This window comes from Denticeps clupeoides, unplaced genomic scaffold (assembly GCF_900700375.1).
Source record: "Denticeps clupeoides unplaced genomic scaffold, fDenClu1.1, whole genome shotgun sequence".
NCBI lineage: Eukaryota > Metazoa > Chordata > Actinopteri > Clupeiformes > Denticipitidae > Denticeps > Denticeps clupeoides.
Genome location: NW_021630089.1, coordinates 139,933 through 163,305, shown reverse-complemented (window position 1 = coordinate 163,305; position 23,373 = coordinate 139,933). Strand labels below are relative to the sequence as shown.

At 52.4% G+C, this 23,373-nt stretch overlaps 4 protein-coding genes and 1 pseudogene across 8 annotated transcripts; all 5 read right to left on the bottom strand.

The window, feature by feature from the left end:
- Window positions 1-272: 272 nt before the first annotated feature.
- Window positions 273-866, bottom strand: LOC114783013 (dynein light chain 2, cytoplasmic-like; annotated as a pseudogene).
- Window positions 867-3,024: 2,158 nt separating this feature from the next.
- On the bottom strand, window positions 3,025-6,762 carry LOC114783000 (serine/arginine-rich splicing factor 1B). 3 transcript variants are annotated; one of them, XM_028968656.1, is made up of 5 exons: window positions 6,374-6,762; window positions 5,030-5,214; window positions 4,785-4,957; window positions 4,084-4,676; window positions 3,025-3,593 (listed from the first exon to the last, which is right to left on the bottom strand). In XM_028968656.1, the coding sequence occupies exons 1-4, from the start codon at window positions 6,565-6,567 to the stop codon at window positions 4,500-4,502; spliced, it is 729 nt and encodes a 242-aa protein (XP_028824489.1). In that variant the 5' UTR covers window positions 6,568-6,762; the 3' UTR covers window positions 3,025-3,593; window positions 4,084-4,499. The 3 variants fall into 3 exon arrangements, with proteins under 3 accessions (XP_028824489.1, XP_028824487.1, XP_028824486.1); XM_028968654.1 differs by having other exon boundaries at window positions 4,084-4,203; window positions 4,473-4,957; window positions 6,374-6,761; XM_028968653.1 differs by having other exon boundaries at window positions 3,025-4,957; window positions 6,374-6,761.
- A 166-nt stretch (window positions 6,763-6,928) lies between these two features.
- LOC114782998 (GPI transamidase component PIG-S-like) lies at window positions 6,929-12,085 on the bottom strand. 3 transcript variants are annotated; one of them, XM_028968651.1, is made up of 12 exons: window positions 12,036-12,085; window positions 11,808-11,947; window positions 11,166-11,277; window positions 11,005-11,094; window positions 10,784-10,875; window positions 10,476-10,716; window positions 8,724-8,866; window positions 8,545-8,659; window positions 8,322-8,467; window positions 7,688-7,788; window positions 7,393-7,603; window positions 6,929-7,316 (listed from the first exon to the last, which is right to left on the bottom strand). In XM_028968651.1, exons 1-12 carry the CDS (start codon window positions 12,052-12,054, stop codon window positions 7,038-7,040), a joined length of 1,689 nt encoding a protein of 562 aa, XP_028824484.1. In that variant the 5' UTR covers window positions 12,055-12,085; the 3' UTR covers window positions 6,929-7,037. The 3 variants fall into 3 exon arrangements, with proteins under 3 accessions (XP_028824484.1, XP_028824483.1, XP_028824485.1); XM_028968650.1 differs by having other exon boundaries at window positions 11,808-12,071; XM_028968652.1 differs by lacking the exon at window positions 12,036-12,085 and having other exon boundaries at window positions 11,173-11,277; window positions 11,808-11,824.
- A 1,684-nt stretch (window positions 12,086-13,769) lies between these two features.
- On the bottom strand, window positions 13,770-18,477 carry LOC114782984 (fructose-bisphosphate aldolase C-B). Its single transcript, XM_028968632.1, has 9 exons — window positions 18,250-18,477; window positions 17,247-17,378; window positions 15,878-16,089; window positions 15,759-15,813; window positions 15,514-15,674; window positions 15,023-15,106; window positions 14,780-14,954; window positions 14,498-14,697; window positions 13,770-14,423 (listed from the first exon to the last, which is right to left on the bottom strand). Exons 2-9 carry the CDS (start codon window positions 17,356-17,358, stop codon window positions 14,331-14,333), a joined length of 1,092 nt encoding a protein of 363 aa, XP_028824465.1. The 5' UTR covers window positions 17,359-17,378; window positions 18,250-18,477; the 3' UTR covers window positions 13,770-14,330.
- A 163-nt stretch (window positions 18,478-18,640) lies between these two features.
- LOC114782983 (ribosomal protein S6 kinase-related protein-like) lies at window positions 18,641-23,342 on the bottom strand. Its single transcript, XM_028968630.1, has 12 exons — window positions 23,184-23,342; window positions 22,921-23,103; window positions 22,114-22,197; window positions 21,959-22,027; window positions 21,685-21,754; window positions 21,253-21,360; window positions 20,397-20,437; window positions 19,965-19,992; window positions 19,612-19,701; window positions 19,447-19,535; window positions 19,255-19,365; window positions 18,641-19,182 (listed from the first exon to the last, which is right to left on the bottom strand). Exons 1-12 carry the CDS (start codon window positions 23,211-23,213, stop codon window positions 18,871-18,873), a joined length of 1,215 nt encoding a protein of 404 aa, XP_028824463.1. The 5' UTR covers window positions 23,214-23,342; the 3' UTR covers window positions 18,641-18,870.
- Window positions 23,343-23,373: the final 31 nt, after the last annotated feature.

Genomic DNA, 23,373 nt, shown 5'->3' with positions numbered 1-23,373 from the left:
CAAGTACAGAAAATCAAAATACATTTTCGGCATTTATCAGACGCCCTTATCCAGAGCGACTTACAGTCAGTATTTACAGGGACAGTCTCCCTGGAGCAATTTAGGATTAAGTGTCCTGTCAGGGACACAATGGTAGTAAGTGGGATTTGAACCCGGGTCTTCTGGTTCACAGGCAAGTGTGTTACCCACTAGGCTACTACCACCCCGAAATAATGTATAATGTACAAATTATACATTTCCACAAATCGCCAGGTAATCCCCATACAGTCTGTTCACCCCGATTTGAAGAGAAGAATGGCCACTTGGCCCAGGTAGAAAAATAGATGAAGTGTTTGGTCTCATGAGTCACATAGCTGCCAAAATTTCTGCCCACAATGCAATGCCATGTAGGGTTGTATTTCTTGTCAAATTCCTGTTTGAGGAAAAAATAAAATCAGCGAAGACTTCACTTTAATGGCAAAATAATAATCTGTCATAAACTGTAGAGAAAGTTAGTGGCCATAATTACCTTTTTGATATAGGCAGCAATGTCTTTCTCGATGTTATATTTCTCCATGGCCTGCATGGCACAGTCGACGGCGTCCTGCTGCATGTCCTCGGACATGTCCGCATTCTTGATCACGGCCTTCCGGTCAGTCATGGTGTCAGCATCAAAGAACGAGAATTCTAGCACTGCTGGGATCATGGCTGAAGACCACACATCTCACAAATCCCACAATCAAGCTCATGGACTCAATGGTAAAAATGGAATTCCACGAGGAGGTCTGCGCACAGCTTCATGGTCTGTGTGGAGAGGTTGGACTGGAGATCCATTTTCACCATGCTGGTCAGTTCGGTATCTGGCCACCACTCGGTACCTGGTAGAACTGCTGTTGACCACCACGTTTTGATAAAATAAAAGATAAAGTGAAGTGATTGTCACATGTGATACACAGCACACGGTGCACACAGTGAAATGTGTCCTCTGCATTCAACCCATCACCCTGAGTGAGCAGTGGGCAGCCATGACAGGCGCCCGGGGAGCAGTGTGTGGGGACGGCGCTTTGCTCAGTGGCACCTCAGTGGTACCTTGGCAGATCAGGATTCGAACCGGCAACCTTCTGATTACGGGGCCGCTTCCTTAACCGCTAGGCCATGCTGGTGAGTTCGGTCTCAGACCACGTTTTGGTTTATAAGAAGTGGAGTACCTGGTAGAACTGTTATTGACCACCATGCTGGTCAGTTCGGTCTCTGGCCTGTCTCGGTTATTAAGAAGTAGAGTACCTGGTAGAACCGCTGTTGACCACCATGCTGGTCAGTTCGGTCTCTGGCCCGTCTCGGTTATTAAGAAGTGGAGTACCTGGTAGAACCGCTGTTGACCACCATGCTGGTCAGTTCGGTCTCAGACCACGTTTTGGTTTATAAGAAGGAGTACCTGGTAGAACCGCTGTTGACCACCATGCTGGTCAGTTCGGTCTCTGGCCTGTCTCGGTTATTAAGAAGTGGAGTACCTGGTAGAACCGCTGTTGACCACCATGCTGGTCAGTTCGGTCTCTGGCCTGTCTCGGTTATTAAGAAGTGGAGTACCTGGTAGAACCGCTGTTGACCACCATGCTGGTCAGTTCGGTCTCTGACCACGTTTTGGTTTATAAGAAATGGAGTACCTGGTAGAACCGCTGTTGACCACCATGCTGGTCAGTTCGGTCTCTGGCCTGTCTCGGTTATTAAGAAGTGGAGTACCTGGTAGAACCGCTGTTGACCACCATGCTGGTCAGTTCGGTCTCAGACCACGTTTTGGTTTATAAGGAGTACCTGGTAGAACCGCTGTTGACCACCATGCTGGTCAGTTCGGTCTCTGCCGCGTTCTCTGGCCTGTCTCGGTTATTAAGAAGTGGAGTACCTGGTAGAACCGCTGTTGACCACCATGCTGGTCAGTTCGGTCTCAGACCACGTTTTGGTTTATAAGAAGGAGTACCTGGTAGAACCGCTGTTGACCACCATGCTGGTCAGTTCGGTCTCTGGCCTGTCTCGGTTATTAAGAAGTGGAGTACCTGGTAGAACCGCTGTTGACCACCATGCTGGTCAGTTCAGTCTCTGTCCTGTCTCGGTTATTAAGAAGTGGAGTACCTGGTAGAACCGCTGTTGACCACCATGCTGGTCAGTTCGGTCTCTGGCCCGTCTCGGTTATTAAGAAGTGGAGTACCTGGTAGAACCGCTGTTGACCACCATGCTGGTCAGTTCGGTCTCTGGCCCGTCTCGGTTATTAAGAAGTGGAGTACCTGGTAGAACCGCTGTTGACCACCATGCTGGTCAGTTCGGTCTCTGGCCCGTCTCGGTTATTAAGAAGTGGAGTACCTGGTAGAACCGCTGTTGACCACCATGCTGGTCAGTTCGGTCTCTGGCCCGTCTCGGTTATTAAGAAGTGGAGTACCTGGTAGAACCGCTGTTGAGGAGGCAGCTCGAACGTCCGCAGCTCTGCGTGCAGCGCTTTGATTGCTCGGCCCAGCCCACCCCGCTGCGCCGCGGCTCTGATTGGCTGGAGCGGCTTCTCGCTCTGCGCGTTTTCTAGTAGCTCCAGTTTGTCTGCGTTTTGTTCCGTGAACCAGTACTCCCTACTTGCTTTACGAAACATTTGTCACGTCACCAGAATGTATCTGGTCGTTACCCGGGGGGCATCGCGGTGGGGTCGCAATTTAATTTTTTTGTGTGCCCATGCTGCCCTGACATCATTGCATGGCCACGGATCGGTTTTTTATTCTGTTTACGGGGGAGTCAGGGCCGCAGAGAGATTCTCTGACTGGCTGGAGGGCATCTGACAACCAGTTCCACCTTAAATACTGCTCAGTACTGTTAGTAATAGTACCGTTTTTTACTTCCACTGTTAATACTAATGCTCTAGTGCTTCTTGTACACAGCACCTTTCGGCCCAGGACAGTTTTACGTGGTTTGGTGGAGAAGCCCAGATCTTCTGATCCCAGGTCCTAGACTAACCCAACCTTCCCACCTTTAGACCAAGAGCCAAAAATGACCAAACACAAAATTCGGTGACTTTTTCATCTTTTTTTATTGTTTGTGTAGGTGGGGGCATTACTTTGCTCACATTAAATCCCTACAAGAGTAAAGAGTTTTTAATCGATTAAATGCAACTCAAAAACAAAACCCTCATAAACACAGAACACTGCCCACCCACCCACAACCAAGACCCTTCTAGTTACCAAATTCCTTATGCCGATTCCATCCTAGGAGATCGATCCAGCCTCCTGGTCCTCCTTGTTTTGCTCCATTTTAACACCAAATTAACTTTATTATAATTATAAAAAAAAAAAAAAAAATCAATCGTTGGATCCCATGCACACTCCTCTGGGGTTCCATAAAAAGAAAAAATGAATTTGGGACTACAGAAGCCAATTTGAAAGTTTTTGAACTTCCTTTAACTGTGGTTTGGTGAGGGGTGGGCTGGGGTTGGGATCCTCTCCTACGGTTCCCGCTCCCGGTAATATGATCCCGCTCCTTGTATCCATCCTTATCCTAATCCTAATCCTGCTCCTGATCCTGAACTGATCCAATGATCCGGCTCCAAGGATCGGGACACAGTGAGCCCCTCCAATCCAAACCTTAGAAATACCGGCAAAATCAAAAAAATAAAGTAAAATAAATAAAAACAAAAAAAGGAGGCAACAAGTTAGAATCAGAAACTAGCAAAAATGTCTACAAATACATGTAGGAGCTGTTCACAGTTCACAGGACTGCTACCTTTTACATCTGAATGGGGGAAATGGAGGATATGGAAGCAAATTCACACGTTTTAGCTACTTTTCCAGGTAAAAATCAGTTGTCACACATTTTCCTTTTTCAACTACTGCTGCCTGGGGCTAAAAATAAATTTTGGTAGAAAAATAGGCCAAAACCATTTTACACAATAGCAAAAGCTCTGTATGGTGCACAAGCATTGCAACATTCAGACATGCATGCTTAGCAGTCGATGAACTAGTGAATGGAAATGAGAACGATGACAGCTGCGCTACACGTCTAGTTGTGCCTTTCACAGAAAAGGATCGGCCATTTTGTTGGTTTTAAGGTGACTTGAGCCACTTGCTGTCATACCATTGCCTCCTTAATTGAACTGCCTGCTCCTCCTCCTCCACAAACGCTTTATCCTAATATGAATGAACTGTGCTTCACAATCCTTTATTCCAAAGCACTTTAATCCTGCGTCTCTGATGTCTATAGAAAGACACATGAAAAGGTAAAAATAGAACAGCATTGAAAAACCAAAAACAACGTTCCCTCCCAAATTCAAACACATCAATGGCCACCTTCTCCCTTCATTAAACGAACAGAAACAGGACACGACAGAACAGAGGATGAGTACAGAGAGGGGACGGGCGGGGTCGAGTGGAGGGGAGGCGGGGATCGGGGGGAGGACCCAAAATTAACCGGCTAAAAATCAAAGTGAACATAAAACGCGGCGGGAAGTGAACGTTAGTAAGTACAGGAGAACTGGACCGTCCCGGCGGCGCTCAGGTGCGGGAGCGGGAGCGGCTGTGGCGCGGCGAGTAGCGGGGCGACCCCCGGCTGCGCCGCGGCGAGTAGCTGCGGCTGCGGCTGTTGCTGCGGCTCCGGCTGCGGGAGCGCGAGCGTCCGTAGCTGGGGCTGCGCGGTCCGTCCACCTTCACGCGGATGTAGGCCGTCTCGCCCTGCAAGGACAGCAGAGTCTTTCCGAGAAGCTGGACGGAACAAGGGAGCTCGAACCTCCTTACCTCCCACCAGCTATGCCCTGCGCGTGCCACGCCCCTCCCACCTACCTCGTGCGAGCGGAACTTAGTGTTATCCAGCTTTCGTACAGCGTAGGTCATGTCTTCCTTGCGCACAAACTCCACTACGCCGGTGCCGTCCCGGAAAACGTCGGCATAACATACATCACCTGCTTCACGCATGTGATCCTTCAAGTCCTGCCAGCTGCCGCTCGGGGGGAGTCCTGCGGGGACACGGCGGCGGGTCAGTCCCGGCACGTACGTACGCCCGGGCGGGCGGGCGCGGCGGTACCCACCTGACACGATCACCCGGTACTCCGAGCGGCGAGACGGCGGTCCGTACCGACCCCTGGGGGCTCCCGCTCCGCCCCCGGCACCACCACCACGGCCCCCACCGCGGCCGCTCCTGGGAAACTCCACCCGCAGGCGGTACCCGTCGTAGTCATAGCCATCTCGTCCGTACACGGCGTCCTCGGCATCTCTGTGGAGACAAGAAGCAACACGGCGACGTCACCGCGGTCCTCGACTACCGGACACGGCACCGCGGTCCTCGACTACCGGACACGGCGACGTCACCGCGGTCCTCGACTACCGGACACGGCACCGCGGTCCTCGAGTACCGGACACGGCGACGTCACCGCGGTCCTCGACTACCGGACACGTCACCGCGGTCCTCGACTACCGGACACGTCACCGCGGTCCTCGACTACCGGACACGGCACCGCGGTCCTCGACTACCGGACACGGCGACGTCACCGCGGTCCTCGACTACCGGACACGGCACCGCGGTCCTCGACTACCGGACACGGCACCGCGGTCCTCGACTACCGGACACGGCACCGCGGTCCTCGACTACCGGACACGGCGACGTCACCGCGGTCCTCGACTACCGGACACGGCACCGCGGTCCTCGACTACCGGACACGGCGACGTCACCGCGGTCCTCGACTACCGGACACGTCACCGCGGTCCTCGACTACCGGACACGGCACCGCGGTCCTCGACTACCGGACACGGCGACGTCACCGCGGTCCTCGACTACCGGACACGGCACCGCGGTCCTCGAGTACCGGACACGGCGACGTCACCGCGGTCCTCGACTACCGGACACGTCACCGCGGTCCTCGAGTACCGGACACGTCACCGCGGTCCTCGAGTACCGGACACGGCGACGTCACCGCGGTCCTCGAGTACCAGACACGGCGACGTCACCGCGGTCCTCGACTACCGGACACGGCGACGTCACCGCGGTCCTCGACTACCGGACACGGCGACGTCACCGCGGTCCTCGACTACCGGACACGGCGACTTCATTTACTCCAGTTTATCAAACTACATGCTGCTTCGCAGTCGTGGAAGTCGTACGTAATAGTGGCGTTAACGTGTTCATTTAGGGCTTTTATTCATATTTAGTAAGGATCCTGTCTGGGTCATATTTTAATTTCGGGTTGTATTAGTTTATTTTTTAGTTAACCGAATTAGAAAAGCTAAATTAATGAGTTAAAATATTAGCGTTTATCATAATAATTCCAGGAACAATCGCCCAGCTGCGCTACAGTATAATAGAAGTTGCACCACTGGAATAATCAGCAGACATCTTCACACTCGCAAGGCCCCGTTTCACCGAACCTCCTCCGCACCTCGGGTCCTCGAACTCCACGAAGGCGAACGGCGGTCCTCCCCTGCGGTTTTTCAGGTCGATGTCGCGGATGGCCCCGTACTTGTAGAACACGTCCTCCACGTCCTTGGTGCGGATGTCGGGTGGCAGGTTCCCCACGTAGATCCTGCAGTCGTTGTTCCCCGCCGGGCCTCGGATCACCCCGCCGCCGGACATCTCCCCGCCGACCCAGTACCAGCCACAACACGGGAATATCACGCAGGGAACTGGCGGAAATGTCTCCTGGTCACAAGTAGCGACGAGTCGAAACTCACAAAACACAAAAAAGGAGAAACGATTCTTCCTCAAAATGGCGCCGCGGCTCCTTCCCCGCGCTGCTGACGCGCTTCTAAACAGCCTGCCGTAAAGCGGCGCCCAGAGGCGCAAACTGTCGCAAAGACGGCTCTCGTCGGACGACGGCTTTTTGCAAATAATCCGCAGGGAAAGGATTATTTTATTACTAGGATTAACTACATTTTAGAAAGCCCATTCACTTCAACGTGATATTTCGATAGCAGAGATGAAATTGAGAAGATCATTTTTTTTTAAATTAGTTTAATTTTGTAAAACGAGTCCCATAATAAATAAATGTAAACATCTGAGAAGTGGCACGGCCATCCGGTCCAGACACTGATGTGCGACATCCGTCAATCCCGCTTGGCCCGTTTCTCAGCACGATGCTGCTGCACCTCTCGAAAGATCTTCAGCAGAGACAGCAGGATGGGGACACACATGGGCAGGAACAGGGGGATGTAAATGGCAAACTTCTGGTCATCGGGGAAGTAGAGGAGATGAAGCAGCGATGGGTCAAAAAAGGCCCGTTCCGACGCGGAGATGGCCTCCCGGCTGTGCTCCAGGGCGAGGGCCAGATTCCCCGCCTCCAGCTCGGCCACCGCGGCCTGAAGCGCCGTCACGGCACTGGCCACCTGAGGGAGCGGCAGGAGGAGCGGGTGAGGAACGTCCGCGCGGCCTCAGCGTGGCGTTCCGGCCTTTTCCACTCACCTGCTGTGCGATGTTGTCATTGATGACGATGTTGGCGATCTGATCCAGCAGCTGAGCGAGGGAGGTGATGGAGGCGCTGGCCGTGGCCACGTTCTCCACACTGCGACTCCACAGCAGCCGGTCCAGCTCCCATTCCGCCACGCCCTCCCTGCCAGCGGCCTCCAGCACGAAGCCTGGAGGAGCACCAGTCTGCTGGAAGCCCAGCATCAGCCTGTTGTGTCCACATACAGACAGCCAGTCAGTCAGTCAATACAGACTGTTCAAGAGAAGACAGCAGGTATCAAATAAAGGCCACCTGAGCTGTGACAAGAAGACGCCCATCACTCTGGACATGTCAATGGCGATGTCCACTGGGAACTGCGTGTCGTTGCCATATGCGCCATCCACGTTGTACACCTAAAAGAACCAGGACAGGAAAACACACCGGACACGTCTCAGGTCTCCTTCAGCTTCATGTGTGGTGGTCAGATCTGTGTAACGAACGATGTCCTTGTAACGTCCCCTGTCTGCAATACAGAAGTCCAGTCGGAGTGGCCTGTTCTTAGTGGCCTGACTGCTTTGTTTCGTCTCTGTGTCCAGGATTAAAAGAATTTCTTTTTACTTATTACAATTGTTAAAAACGTCCGTAGTGTTTCTCTCCTGCTTTCCTGTTCTAGACCAGGGCGTAATAATCACGTACAGTACGTCTCAATGGGCTTTGACAGGCCCTACAGTTGACACCCCGACACTTGACCCTTCTGCACACAAAAACATCTGTAGGAGGGAGAAAAAAGGTGGGAAGGAGTGATAGAGTAGAGTGGTAGAGTGAGCCTGCAGTTGGCGTCAGTGAGATAAAATAAGATAAAAACGGTTCTAAGGGACTGAAGGGGAAATTGGGACAACAGCATTATCAGACCAGTTCCATGATGAGCACTGAGACGTGCTGGTACCATAATCCCTCCCCAGCGGGGGCTGTGGAAGGCGTTGGACGCCACCTCCTGCTTCTGGTCATTCCTGATGATGAGGGGCGAGTGGAGCGAGTCGGGGACGTACAGCAGGAAGTTCAGGACGGGGTTGGAGGAGGCAGCATTCGAGCCTGAGGAAGGACAGGAGAAAATATAACAAAGAACACTCAAAAGATCCCTTAAAAAGGACGTTCTTACACACACCGACCTAGTCGAGCCTCCACAGGGTTAATGACGTGTGCAAGGCTGTCCGCGCTGAGCGTGTATGCAGACGCGGAGGCATCGTAGCGCGGATTCACGCCCAGAACCGCATAGTACAAGATCTACAAGAGGAGGTGGATTAAAAAAAAGCAGGTTCCGCATCACAACTCGCCCAGAGCCGCGTACCTGCGAGTCCACGGAGAAGTTGGCGACGGGGGCCATCTTGTGCAGCAGAGGGTAGATGTAGGCGTCCAGCGCCGCCTCCACGTCCCAGTGCAGCTGGTGGTGCTTGGGGTCGGGATTCAGCAGGCTGAAGGTGATTTCATACCCTGGATAACCAGACGAAGGTCTCCTCAAACACTTCCATACCCAGCCCGTATTTACACAACACTTTCTTCTGTACGGCTTTCATGTGGTGGCCACTCCAAAACATTGACCCTGTTGTCCATAAAGGGCCGTATCATGACAATTTCACTTTGTGAGATGATTGAACATTAACACGAGTTCCCCGGCCTGTCTATGGTCCTGCCGTGGCTAGAAATGGCGGTCGGTGTAACGCGTGTTTGTTCATTATGCTTCACTGGAATTCGTCCCCTTATGGCGTATGGCGTTAGCCCCTGTTTCTCATGCTTCGCTCGCCCCGCCCCTAAAACATGATCTCCACCGAGCGTCATGGCTTCCGAACGTAAGAAGCATCGCAGTTGCGTGGTGATTGGATGTAAAAATGAGCACAAATGTATTTTTTTTAGGTCCGTCATGCGAGACTCTGAGGAACCGGTGGGTTCATTTATGTTTTTCTGGAAAAACAGACAGGACTTCCTGTCCTCGCCAAACATTGTGGTTGGTGGAAGGTGTTGATGACGTCATTTCCGTGAATTTTCCCTCAACTTCTATTGGCCGCTCTCCTCCTCATTGGCATTTAAAGCTACAGACGGTGAAGCGGTGCATCCTGGGAAATCTCATTGTGGGACTGGAACAAAGTGGATGTAATTCTGCACCAAGACTGAATTTCAGAAGGAGACTTCAGATACAGAATTAGTGGACCAACAAGACAATTTAACACGATATAAAAGCAAAAAAATATTCCATAATAGGGGACCTTTAACAGCGGCCTGCCACGCGGGAGGCTCGGGGTCCATTCCTGGCCAATGCAGCCCTGCTGTTTAATGGGGCCAGTGGTGTCCTAGCGGTTAAGGACGCGGCCCCGTAATCAGAAGGTTGCCGGTTCGAATCCCGATCCGCCAAGGTGCCACTGAGCAAAGCACCGTCCCCACACACTGCTCCCCGGGCGCCTGTCATGGTGCCCACTGCTCATCAAGGGTAAATACAGAGGTGTGCACCGTGTGCTGTGCTGCTGTGTATGACATGTGACATCACTTCACTTTACTTTAATGACTCTTACCAGCTTCAAGGCCTTTTGTTTCTACTTAGGATTTAAATGCTTATTTCATACCAACATTTACAGCGTTTACCAGACGTCCTTATCCAGAGCGACTTACAGTCAGTAGTTACAGGGACAGTCCCCCCCTGGAGACACTCAGGGTTACGTGTCCTGCTCAGGGACACGATGGTAGTAAGTGGGGTTCGAACCTGGGTCTTCTGGTTCGTAGGTGAGTGTGTTACACCGCTAGGCTACTACCACCCGCCCCATTCCTGGGACACAGATGCCATCTCTTTCCTGGTTTGATGGCTGGACATGTTTTGTTCTTGTGTATGATTGTCTGAATAGATGGACAGTCGTCCTCCATGAAGATTACTACGCCTTCAAACAAAGTAATGCACAATGCTGTACAAACCGTCATTATTCCCACATTTATCAAATAGAAATGATTTTGGGAATCCTAACTGATTTAATGTCAGATAGTGGGGGAAACGTCACCGTTTATACAGTGTATGTAACCATCTGGTACACCGTACACTCTTAACGTTAAACCTTACCAGGGCTGGACTTGAAAGCCCTCATGCTGTCAGCCAAGCTGTCCCTGGTGGACAGTCCTGGACGCAGCCGGTCAGTGAGGGCGGCCGTGACGTCTTGGTGGTTGAAGCTCATGGTCTGCAGCACCTGCTCCATCTGCGGGTCCAGCGCAGCGAGCACCTCCGGCAGCCCCGCCCCAACCACAGACGCCACCTGGCTTCTCAACAACGCCGTCCGGCTCCTGCCCACATACACCCGCATGTCCTGCAACAGACAAGGGTTGAAAAGCTGCGGAGACAGGAGCCTGATCCCTGGACGGCCGCAGCCTCACCTGCGGGAGCAGAGCAGAAGCCTCTGGGATGATGTAGATGACCACAGAACCACAGGATGTCTCAGTGAGCGTGTGAAGGGCGTGGTCAGCCTCTACAAGGCATAAAGATTTAGATTTACAGCAACTTTCATAAGTTCTTTAAATATTCATCATTGAAATCCATCATTTGGACCACTAGGTCCCGATCTGTGGACATCGTTCGATTGCAGTAAGAGACGGACCTGCAGCAGTGGGCTGATTCAGCGCATCCTCCTCCATGACGGTGGCCGTGCGGAACCTGGTCTCATATGTGAACTTCAGGCCGGTTTTATCTGAGGTAGAATAAAAAGCGTGAACAATCTGAACTTCAGGAGCAGCTGAGGAGCTCATCCGTCCTCCTCACCATCCACCTGCTGCTGCTGCTCACGCATCCGACTGGCTGGTACCTTCTTCTGCTGCTCGGGGCTCAAGGTTCCTCTGGCAAATACGACTTCGACCTCCACGCGGAGCTCAAGCTGCACCAGACAACAGTGTGAGGATGGAGGAGGAATAACAGCGGGCAGTGAGAACTTCTAATGCATCAGATCACAGACGTCGTCCCATACAGACGTCCCACCGCTGCTACCGTCTCATTCTTACCAACCATGGCCCCTTATATACTAGTTATCACCAGCTGACGTCATGAATGCATGGACCAACCAAATAAGTACAATTCATTCATTCATAAGACTGTCAATCCAAGCTCATTATGCCTCAGTTATTTTTCCTAGGTTGTGCTGATTGAATGTGTGCATTAAAGTGACTATTAATTTATATTGTGGTGCAGGATGGGTGTTGATCATGGAGAGTAAAATGAACCCCACCAGACAGGCGGGGACTGTCCCTGCCACATATAATATATTTTAGCGACGCCTGTGCAGTTTTAGAAGGTAAGACTGAGCTTTACTGTCACTGTCAAGGGACGTTAAGAAGAGGAATAGAACTTTAATAACATACTGTCTGTGCTCGACATTTTATATCTTGTAGTGTCGCTTGACCGTGTCACCTGCAGCGCCTCCAGCTCGCCGATCCGCGCCGCGGGCAGCCAGGCCCGGTACGTCTCCGTCGTCTTCCACCAGAGAGGGATCCCCGCGGCGATCACCAGCGCGGCGATGGCGACGGCGGCCGAGCGGCCGCGCTGCTTCTCTGGGTCGGAGAGAACAGGCCGGACTTTCATTCCGCTCTGCGGCCGCGGAGACCGGCGGCGACGGGGAAGAATGAAAAGGAAACTCACCCACTTCCACCGCGGCCATCGCGAATGAAACGACGGCCACAGACTTCCGGTCCGTCTTGGCCGCTGACCAATCAGAAGCTGCGTTAGGAAACGCTGTCCAATCACAAGTAGGGGGGCGGGAGTTCGCGGATGCCGCGCAGTCATTGGTTGGAATGTCCTCAGCAGGACAGGGGGACTGTCCCCGTCACAGTGGTGGCCTAGCGGGTAAGGAAACTGTCACCAATGGTGATGGTTAAATAAAGAGGACACGTTTCAATCACACTTCACTTTCACTGCTGATTATAATGCGCAGTTCATCTCTCCACAACTGTCTGTGTGCTGTTATTTACTTAGTTCAAAATGGGTTTATAGTCTTTCAACTTCCAGACTTTGACCATATTCCTCCACCGACCTCGAGCTGTATAATTACAGTTATATTAACACAGCTTACCCATCAACACAAAGCATGGATCATACTTGGTGCATGATATTCATATAATTCATGATACAGCGATGTATTGTTTATTGTGCGTTTGCCATTTTAGCCTCTGTGTACTTGTATGGTGAGATATCGGTATCGGTATTTCATTAAAAAAATGTTATTTTAAAATGCCCTAAAACGTCTGTTTTTACTTATTAAAAGCAGAGGACATATTTTGCTGTGCGGTGTTTCACCAATCAGACCTGTCTGGTAGTGACCATATGGAAGGACTCTCAGACCATGAGAAACAACATTTCGGTTTGATGAGACAAAGATTGAACTCTTTGGTGTGAATGCCAGGTGTCACGTTCGGAGGAAACAAGGCCAATACCATCCCTACAGTGAAGCATGGTGGTGTCAGCATCATGCTGTGGAACTGGGAGACTAGTCAGGATAGAGGGAACGATGTCTGCAGCAATGTACAGAGACGTCCTAAAGCACTCTTGAACTGAGACTGGGGGGACAGAACGCAGCCAAGATATGAAAGGAGTGGCTTCAGGACAACTCTGTGTACGTCCCCGAGTGGCCCCACCAGAGCCCAGACTTGGTTCTCTGGAGAGATCATAAAATGGCTGCACCGACACTTCACATCCAACCTGATGGGGCTTGAGAGGTGCAGCAGAGAGGAATGGGTGAACCAGGATAAAAAGTGAAGTGAAAGTCATTGTGAAACACTGTAGCGCAGCACACAGTGAAATGTGTCCTCTGTATTTAACCATCACCCTGAGTGAGCAATGGGCACCATGACAGGCACCCGGAGGGGTCGCCTCCTTAACCACTAGGCCACCCCGCCCCACTTAATCGGTGTGCTCGCGGCATCATATTCAAAAAGACTTGAGGTTGTAATTGCTGCCAAAGGTGAATCAACAGTTTTGAGCAAAGGCTGTGAAAACTTTATACATTTCAGTTGTCAGGTTTTTTATTTTTAATAAATTTGCCAAACCGCAAGAACTTTTTTCACATTGAGATTATGGGGTGTTGTATGTAATTCAGGGGATTTTTTTTTTTTTTTATCCATATTGTTATAAGGCTGTAAAACAACATAATGTGGAAAAGGTGCTAGAAGCCATAATATGGTTTTCACCGTGGGGTTCAGTGAAGTTCTTACATTGAGCCTGGAGGTGGTCTCTAAAGCAGGTCTCTTATTGCTTATTCGCTGCTCTTCTCTAATGCAGCATTTTTAAACCTCATGGTTTTCAGTATTACATTTTGTGGTTTCAGACCCAGACATGGTAAATAATTAAAATAAATAAATAAATAAATCAATACACCAATCACGTTATCAACATTTTTAATTTTGTCATTTTAGATTGAACTAAGACTCAAAGTCCTTATAGAACACAGTCACAAACATCAACACTGCAGCAGGTCGACCCCACAGGGCCCAGCTTGGTCCAATACAGCCAACAGTCACTCAGATCAGGGGGACTGGGCCCTCGGGTGGGGCAGGGATTTGGGGAGCACAGAGACGAAGCGTCACACAGATCTACACGACTGCACATTTAGGGTGTAGATGTAGACACACACACATATATATATTTTTTCCCTATTTAACCATTATAAATGTACAGAACACAGCGCACACACAACCAGCAAAATCCATCATTGCGAGGGTGAAACGCCCCAACATTTCTTTACGAGTGAGCAAGTGGGAGGAAATACCGAGTGCAACGGGGGCGCAGTGGTCCATCAGCTCCTGTCCAGCGATGCTATAAACTGCTAGATATTCGGAATCGGTTTATGACTATTATTAGTGGGTCATTCCAAGACACTAAAGTACAGAGGACAGAGCAGGCGTGTGACATGAGCGGTGACTCGTGGTTGGAGGAATGCTCTCAGTAGGCGTGGTTGGCCACGTACAGGGACTTCCCTGCCGCGCCGCTGCCGCCCTTGGAGACGTACTTGCCCTGTGATGCCAGTCCGTTGGCCTGTTGAAGGGACAGAAGGTATGTTAGTCTGCGGCGTGCAGGGCGGGGCCGAGCGCCGGTCCCGGCGTCCTCACCTCAGCGCGCTTGACGAACTCCTCAGTGGCTGCCTTCTCGTTGGCCTTCTCCCCACGCCACGCGCCGAGGGCGGAGGCCTGGAGGGCGCGGCCGTAGGAGAACGTCAGAGCCCACGGTTTGGGCAGGGGGCAGATGTTAATGGCGTTCAGGTTGATTGAGGCTTCCTCCTCGCTCTGGCCTCCAGACAGGAAGGTCACACCTGAGAAGAAAACACCTGGCTGAGGACCTGACACCAACACGGGAAGCAATCGTGAAGCAACGGCAGCATTCAACCGTCCAACCTGGGACCGCAGGCGGGACAGTGCGCCGTAGAGCGGTCACTGTCGCCATGGCGATCTCCTCATTACTGAATTTGGTGGGGCAAGCGTGGCCCGGAGTCACCATGTTGGGTTTCAACAGAGTCCCCTCCAGGTAGACGTGGTGGTCAGACAGGGCCTTGTAGCAGGCAGCCAAAACCTGGGGGGGACAGGGGGTTCAAAACCGCGTCTCCAGACCAGGACACACGTTCCACGTCTCCTGCTCACCTTCTCAGTAACGTACTGGCAGCGCCGGAGGTCGTGCTCTCCGTCCGGCAGGATCTCGGGCTCCACGATGGGAACGATGCCGTTCTGCACAGAGAGACAGGCTGGTGTCACGCTCCACATAGACAAGACCAGGGAGTAGCCTAGCGGGTAACACACTCGCCTACGAACCAGAAGATCCAGGTTCGAACCCCACTTACTACCATCGCGTCCCTGAGCAGGACACTTAACCCTGAGTGTCTCCAGGGGGGGACTGTCCCTGTAACTACTGGGTGGTAGTAGCCTAGCGTGTAACAAACTCGTCTATGAACCAGAAGACCCAGGTTCAAACCCCACTTACTACCATCGTGTCCCTGAGCAGGACACTTAACCCTGAGTGTCTCCAGGGGGGGACTGTCCCTGTAACTACTGGTTGTAAGGCGCTCTGGATAAGGGCGTCTGGTAAATGCTGTAAATGTAAATGTAATGTTGTGTAGATGCAGAGGCAGCGACACCTGCTGGCAGATGCTGGCGTAGCGCGCCAACACGTTGGCGTTCTCCATGATGGCAAGCTCAGAGGGCGTGGTCTCAGAGATCTTCAGCACAGAGCGCCACTTCGCAAAGTCGGCCCCGTCCTTCTTATACTGGGCACAGCGTTCCGAGAGGCCGTCCAGCCCTACACACACACACACACACACAGGTCAGTTTCATGCCACCGGCGGCCATGAAAAGACGGGAAGCGCCGCGTAGCCCCACTCACCCTGGGTGGTGGTCTCACCGTTGGTTCCTGCCAGTGGAACCACACCTTTATCCACCTGAAAGCACAGAGCAGCTTTAACAGGGAACCCGGCCGCGGGCCGCGCCTACACGTCTACGTACCTTGATGCCCACAACAATGCCGCGGTCCTTGATGAGTTTGGCGAAGTTGGTGCCGTCATCGGTGGACTGGTACAGGGTCTCGTGGAAGAAGATGACCCCACCGATGCAGCTGTCAATGCGCTGGTCAGCAGTGAAGAGGAGCTGGCGGTACAGACGCCGGTTTTCCTCAGTGTTTTCCACACCGATGGGGTTCAGCCGCTTTGCCATACTTCCTGTTGTACACACACACACACACACACACACAATCAGTCTGCAGAAACAGCTCTATGGTTCATCAGCACTGACAGGAGTGGCTGAGTTAAGTTATTTACCAGACGCCCTCATCCAGAGCGACTTACAACGTGCGTCCATGTCACCATGGATGAAGTGGTCAGTTCTGGTTCACTAGGACCCCCAACTATGAATACAACCTTTTTATTCACTCTGTTCTAGTTTCTATACAGAAGTCAGACAAGAAGAAGGTCACAAGTTCATCTAAATCTTCTCTAAAGAGGAAGGTCTTGAGCTGCCGTGTGAAAACGCTCATCCGATCTTTAAAAACCTTCCTTTTCAGGAAATACTGAAACAGGGAAATTACGGAAATTAAGTCACTCTGGATAAGAGCGTCTGTCTAACGCTGTTGATGGACAGATTTTCCACATATTAATTAATTGTACAAACATCCTCTGCTACTTTACTCGTCCGGGGCAGCAGTGGCCTAGTGGTTAAGGAAGCAGCCCCGTAATCAGAAGGTTGCCGGTTCGAATCCCGATCCGCCAAGGGGCCACTGAGCAAAGCACCGTCCCCACACACTGCTCCCCGGGCGCCTGTCATGGCTGCCCACTGCTCACTCAGGGTGATGGGATAAATGCAGAGGACACATTTCACTGTGTGCACCGTGTGCTGTGCTGCTGTGTAACACATGTGACAATCACTTCACTTTCAAAAGGAGAATTTTTAATACAATTAATGAAGGCCCATCTGACTTAATTTATAGTTAAACCAGGCAGCCAGGTCATTCATGTCCGACTCATCAACAGTAACATTTCTTAATAAAGACACATAAGGCACATTTACTGCAGCAAAATTAGAGGAGGGGCTTATAAATACACTATAAATGTGGGTGTGGTAGTAGCCTAGTGGGTAACACACTCGCCTATGAACCAGAAGACCCAGGTTCAAACCCCACTAACTACCATCATGTCCCTGAGCAAGACACTTAACCCTGAGTGTCTCCAGGGGGGGACTGTCCCTGTAACTCCTGACTGTAAGTCAGTCTGGATAAGGGCGTCTGGTAAATACTGTAAATGTGAATGCCTAATTGTTGCCAAGTGTCCTGCATTCACACCACTAGGGGGACCGAACCCCAGCAGATGCGAGCAGCACTGACCGGTGGACTCGTCTGCAGCCAGGATGCCTTTTCCTGGAGCCACGATGCGCTGGGCGATCTCCTGGAGCTCCTTCTTCTGCTCGGAGCTCAGAGCGGGGTACTGGTGCGTCATCCTGGTAGCGGGTGTAGAGCCTGGGAGAGACGGGATCAGGTGATAAATCGGTGACAGCGTTCTGAAGCGGTTACCATGGAGAGGAACTCGGGCATAAAATCCTCCATTCTGCACATTCAATCAGGTTACGTAACAGCAGGGACAACAGCCCCTCCCACTTCACCACATCTACCGTCACCATGGTGATTAATGGGGGAGGGACTCATGAGCTCAGTAACCAATCATGGATGTTCGGAGGCCTTCAATAGGCCTCTGTGAGAAGCGCCTGTTCAGCATTAGTGTTCCGTTCACGCTCCAAATCTCCTCTCAGGAAGCATCAGACCAGGATCTGTTCACCACAGGCTCAAAATCACCCTGTGCGAACTACGTGCGTGGATATACGCGTAGGTGCGTACCGAGATGGACGCGTACGTGCGTGCGTGCGTTTGTGGGGACATGGACGCGTACGTGCGTGAGTTTGTGGGGACATGGACGCGTACGTGCGTGCGTTTGTGGGACATGGACATGGACGTGTACGTGCGTACCGAGATGGACGCGTACGGACGGACGTGCGTGTGCGTCACATCGTCCATCCGCAGCCCAACGGAACTCGCGCTGCCGCACGTAGGCACCGCGCGTGTCACCGTGACGTCACACGGCAGGAGAGGAAACACGAGAAGAGATAATAAAAAGCCCACACTGTACACCAGTACACGCTTTTAATAAACACACGGTGCGGAAGTGATGGCGATTCTGACTAACGGAAGTGCGAACATGAGCCGCGTGACCATCACCACCAGAGAACGGTACACGGATCCCCGCCCCCAGACACTTAAACCCACTAACTCCACAAGATATTTAAAATATGACCCGTCGTTACCGAGACGCGGACAGTCACGGTTCCCGTCTTACCTGCGGAAGAGGAGTTGAAGGCGGCGACCTGTTCAGCTGCTGAGCGTCACGTCTCGCGTTTCAATGCCGCATCGCAACGTGACGACTTATAAAACCACCCACACGGGGCGGGGCTTTGCAATCCAACCCTCCCACTGGGCGGGGCCTGCAACTGTTCCCAGCCCAGTCTTCTCCCCGGGGAGGGCGGAGCGTGTGAAGCACAAGGGGCGGGGACTCACGCCAAATCCCACCCACCGCGAAGACGTTCCCTCCCTCCGCACGTCCACCATTACAGCCTCCGTCCCCGCGACTGATCTGAGATCGGTCAGGCGGAGCTGCTCCTGGATCAGCTGGACAGCCTCCCTTAATCTGAAATAAGGTCGCGACCTTCAGGCCGCCCTGAGTCACGGCGCCATATCACACATTTATTCTGGCAGTAGAGACACGGTTTAATGGAGGACATTTCCAGGGGGAGTGAGAAGATAACACTTCATTAAGGAGGGACTACTCCATGGATTCTAATACTTGAGTGTTTCCTGTCCTTCTGTCCATCACTTTCGCAGTCACGTGTTGGTCAGACAGTAAAAACAGCGTGAAAATGAAGGAAGTACATATCTATAAGCAACTTGAAGTGAGGATTTTTCATACGAACACCTCCCTTTTGTTGGGTGGGGCGCGGGCTGGGGGCAGGAGGCGCTTCTGAATGAGAAGCTGGCCGGGGTCCGTCCCGGAAGGGGAACCCTGCAGGAGGTCGCAGTCGAAGCCGCTGAAGGCCAGCGAGGACAGGCCTCGGCGCGCTCTCTCTGGCCGGTCCGGCCGCTGCTTCAGCTCCAAGATCCGCTGCATGGGCGTCTTCTGCAGCAGGTGACAGTCGAACGGGGTTCCCAGGAAGAAGGTCTGGCGCTGGAAGCGCTCCAGCGTCCGCAGCCTCCGCGTGGGGGTCTTGCACATCAGCTGTGGGGTCACACATCACATGAGGGGACAGCCTGCTGGACGTACGTACGTACGTGCGCTCGATCTTCTCACCTCAGCCAGCAGCAGCGAGAACGCAGGCGAGAAAGACGGCGGCATCTCATACGGGCAGCGGCGCACCTGCCGCAGCATGCTGCAGTGGTCCGGCTCCGGGGCCACGGGGAACTGGAGAGGACGCACACACAGGCACTTCAGCTCGGTCGGTCACGCGTTTCACCGGGGGGGGACGGGGGACGGGGACGTCACCTTTCCGGTGGCCAGCGCGAACAGCAGGATGCCCAGGGACCACCAGTCGGCAGCGTGGCTGTAGGGTCCGCCGCCGAGCACCTCCGGGGCTGCACACAGACACCGCCATCAGAACAGCGTTCTTCTCATACCCACGACGCATCGCGGTGGCCACGCCCTGCTCACCCATGTACTGGATGGTTCCACAGATGGTGAACGCTCGGCCCCCGCGCTCCAACCGCCGCGACAGCCCGAAATCGGCCAGGCGCAGGTGGCCTGAGGACACATGGTACTGTAATTAACTAGATTCCTACATATACATATTATTATTAGTACTGTAATAGTCATGATGCATATTTTACATGAGTTGCCGGGAGCATTGCTGTAAGAACTAAATGAGCATATAAAATATTTCATTTTGAAGCAGCGTAGCGGCACAAACTCTTCCTGGTGGGCGGAGGGGTGCGGCTGTTCCGGAATGTTCCGTCACTTTATTACACACACTGCCCCCTTGTGGTTGTCCCTGACACAGCTTTTACCTTCATCTGTTAAGAGGACATTCTCCATCTGGAAAGAAATCAAAGGCATAATCATCAAAACTAATCCGGCAGCATTAGTTACACAGACGTCCTGACGTAATAAAAATATTCTTTATACTTCTTGATTAAGTTATTGATGGGTGTGAGAAAAGGTGAGATTTGCGAGTGGGAGGCTGGATTATAGAGAAATAATGCGGTCATGTTTCAGGCTTGATCTAAACCTCATTATGATTAGTGATCAGCACAGCACATGGTGAAACGTTGTCCTCTGTATTTAACCATCACCCTTGGTGAGCAGTGGGCACCGTCCCCACACGCTGCTCCCTGGGCGCCTGTCATGGTGCCCACTGTCACCAAGGGTGATACAGAGGACACGTTTCACCGTGTGCTGTGCTGCAGTGTCTCACAATGACAATCACCTCACTTTCTCACCTTCACATCTCGATGAATGATTCCAAAATCATGCAGAAACCCTGCAGACAAAAAACATTAATTCATTCACATGTTGCACAGTCATGCTCTTGAAGACCTTTTATGAGTCTGTGGTGGCCTCAGCCATCTTTTCTGGTGTGGTCTGCTGGGGAGGTAGCATCTCTGCCGGGGACAGGAAGAGACTGAACAGGCTGATCCAGAGGACCAGCTCTGTTCTAGGATGCCTTCTGGACCCAGTAGAGGTGGTGAGTGACAGGAGAATGGTGGCTAAGCTACCATCCCTGCTGGACAACATCTCCCACCCCATGCAGGACACCCTGACAAGACTGAGCCTTCAGTGGCAGGCTGCTGCACCCACGATGTGGGATGAGAGATTGAGAAGGTCCTGCAAACCGCTGTCAGACTCTACAACAGCTGACCACACAAACACACACATCAGTCCACCATCTCCATCTTATGTGTAAATTTACCCACTCTGTACATGTAAAACCTCCCAAATATATCTTTTATTTTTACAACTCACATTCACGGATTTTTCTTCTATTCTAGGACTGTTTACATTTCCAGCATTTACCAGACGTCCTTATACAGAGCGACTTACAGTCAGTAGTTACGGGGACAGTCCCCCCCTGGAGACACTCAGGGTTAAGTGTCTTGCTCAGGGACACGATGGTAGTAAGTGGGTCCATAGGCAAGTGTGTTACACGCTAGGCTACTACACACAATCTTATATTATAGTGGACATCGTGTCTGTGCTATTTTTTTTTGTTGCTGCTCTTATCGGTCCACTTCCTGCCGTGACTAATAAAAGATCATCTTATCTTATCAAACAGAGCTGGACTTCAGAGGGACTCACCCAGAGCCGAGCCCAATTCTGCTCCAAACACCTTCACCACATCCTCCCCGAAGCGGCCACTCATCATCCAGTACGTGTACAGGTCTCCGGTGCTGCAGTAGTCACACACTGCAAGAGGGGGACACGTGGACAACTAGCAACACACACCCAGCAGGAACTCCTGCAACACACACGTTCTACCAAACCACATACACCAACGGGTGTGGCCCGAGGAGCAGGAGGGTCAGTGAGGAGGACACATGCCTTCAGGAGCTCGATGGGTTACAGGCTTCAGAAAAGCACAGAATGTACGGACTTTCATGGCTTATTCGGGCCCGTGCTGGTGCTGTACGAGCTTCGCCCGGTTCCAACACCATCCAGCCTGCCGCCATGGGCCGGGAGAGGGTGGGGTGGGCAGGGGGGAGTCGGGGGGATCTAGTCCGAGAGACTCACTAATGTACAGATGGCGCTGCGTCTGCCAGCAGTCCTGCAGGTTGTGAACGAACGGGTGACGGACCTGCCGCTGGAACGCAAGAGTCGGGGAGACACACATCGTCACCTGGCGGCCAGGTGCCACCGTCACGCCACACCGGTGACACGAACCCCCTTTCTGCTAAGACTCATGTGATGATTGCTGTTGTGGACGTGGCCCTTCAGCACTAGAAGCCGGCACCTCCAGTAACATCTAAAAGCAGCGTCCGTGTGAATATGTGGGTGAAGGACCCACCTGGACGATCACCTCTTCTTTAGACTGCTCCAGCACGCCGAGTCGCAGGATCTCCGACTTGGGAATGACCTGGAAACGGCAATCAAACACACACACACACACACACACTGCTGCACAGAGCTTCACTGGGAGCACCTGCACCACCTGGCCTTTACCTTCACAGCGTAGGTTCTCTCCCTGGCCTTGTCCTTCACCTTCAGTATGGGACCAAACGAGCCCTTGGCGATGAAGCCCAGAACCTGGAGGAAGAGGACACACGGCGGTCAGAAAAAAGGGGACAGTGGTGGCCTAGCGGTTAAAGAAGCGGCCCTGTGATCAGAAGGTTTAAAAAGTATTTCAGACAAGTCTAACACTAACACACACACACAAAATAAATACATTAATTCATCCAGCACTTAACAATTTCCTAGAATGTTCTGTTCCTGACAAGTTGGGCCTTATCAGGGCTCTTAGTTTTATAAACTCAAAATCTATAGAAACCGAATGAGAACTGCTGGTGTCCTCTTGTAAGTCGCTTTGGATAAAAGCGTCTGCCAAATAAAGTAAAGTAAAGTAAAGTAAAGTAAAGTAAAGGAAAGGAAAGGAAAGTAAAGTAAAGTAAAGGTTGCCTCCTGAACCGCCAAGGTGCCACTGAGGTGCCACTGAGCAAAGCACCGTCCCCACACACTGCTCCCCGGGCGCCTGTCATGGTGCCCACTGCTCACTCAGGGTGATGGTTAAATGCAGGAGACAAATTTCACTGTGTGCACCGTGTGCTGTGCTGCTGTGCATCACATGTGACAATCACTTCACTTCACACGCTGCTTCCCGGGCGCCTGTCATGGTGCCCACTGTCACCAAGGGTGATGGTTAAATACAGAGGACACGTTTCGTTGTGTCACCGTGTGCTGTGCTGCAGAGTATCACAATGACGATCACGTCACTTTCTAGAAAAAAACAATCACTTTCTTGAGACGCCGCACCTGCAGCTGCTGGTGTCCCGGGACGTTCCTGTGGGGGAACTCGGGCAGGAACATGCAGATGAAGGCCGGCAGGTTCCACTCCACCCGCAGCTTCTCCGCTCCGGGCGCGTCTCCATCCTCGATCATCCGCCGCGATCCGGAGAGGAGGCGGCGGCGCCACCCGGAGGCGCCGCGGAGCCGCGGCTGGACGGGCAGAGAGGACCACGTGACCGCTGCTGCTTCTGGTGATGGATCGAGTAGATCCGCAGTAATTACGGACTCACCTTTTCAGCTTTGCTGCCATAGGCTCCCATCACACTGGGTTCAGCCGCCGGACGTCGTCCATGTCGCCCGAACCGGGTCGGAACCTGCGCGGCGATGACGTAGCGGCGCAGGATTTAAAGCAGAATAATCCCCAGGAGCTGAGCCCCGCCCACTTACGCCGCAGCCAATCGCGTTAGGGCCTGTGGTCGC

Bases quoted from the DNA above. Each gene is read 5' to 3' on its own strand.
- LOC114782998 (XM_028968650.1), bottom strand. From the start codon at position 11,978: ATGAAAGTCCGGCCTGTTCTCTCCGACCCAGAGAAGCAGCGCGGCCGC. The intron at 11,278-11,807 runs GTGACACGGTCA...TGTCTGGTGCAG, and splicing joins GCGAGCTGGAGGCGCTGCAG to CTTGAGCTCCGCGTGGAGGT. The intron at 10,717-10,783 runs GTGAGGCTGCGG...TGTCTGTTGCAG, and splicing joins CTTCTGCTCTGCTCCCGCAG to GACATGCGGGTGTATGTGGG.
- LOC114783000 (XM_028968653.1), bottom strand. From the start codon at position 6,567: ATGTCCGGCGGCGGGGTGATCCGAGGCCCGGCGGGGAACAACGACTGC. The intron at 5,215-6,373 runs GTGCGGAGGAGG...TTGTCTCCACAG, and splicing joins GTGGAGTTCGAGGACCCGAG to AGATGCCGAGGACGCCGTGT. The intron at 4,958-5,029 runs GTGGGTACCGCC...GTGTCCCCGCAG, and splicing joins GTACCGGGTGATCGTGTCAG to GACTCCCCCCGAGCGGCAGC.
- LOC114782984 (XM_028968632.1), bottom strand. From the start codon at position 17,358: ATGACGCACCAGTACCCCGCTCTGAGCTCCGAGCAGAAGAAGGAGCTC. The intron at 15,675-15,758 runs GTGAGTGGGGCT...GTGTGTGTGTAG, and splicing joins CGGTGAGACCACCACCCAGG to GGCTGGACGGCCTCTCGGAA. The intron at 14,955-15,022 runs GTGAGCAGGAGA...TGTCCCCCCCAG, and splicing joins GCCAGTACGTTACTGAGAAG to GTTTTGGCTGCCTGCTACAA.
- LOC114782983 (XM_028968630.1), bottom strand. From the start codon at position 23,213: ATGGGAGCCTATGGCAGCAAAGCTGAAAAG. The intron at 22,028-22,113 runs GTAAAGGCCAGG...TGCCGTTTCCAG, and splicing joins AGAGAACCTACGCTGTGAAG to GTCATTCCCAAGTCGGAGAT. The intron at 21,755-21,958 runs GTGGGTCCTTCA...CTTGCGTTCCAG, and splicing joins AAGAAGAGGTGATCGTCCAG to CGGCAGGTCCGTCACCCGTT.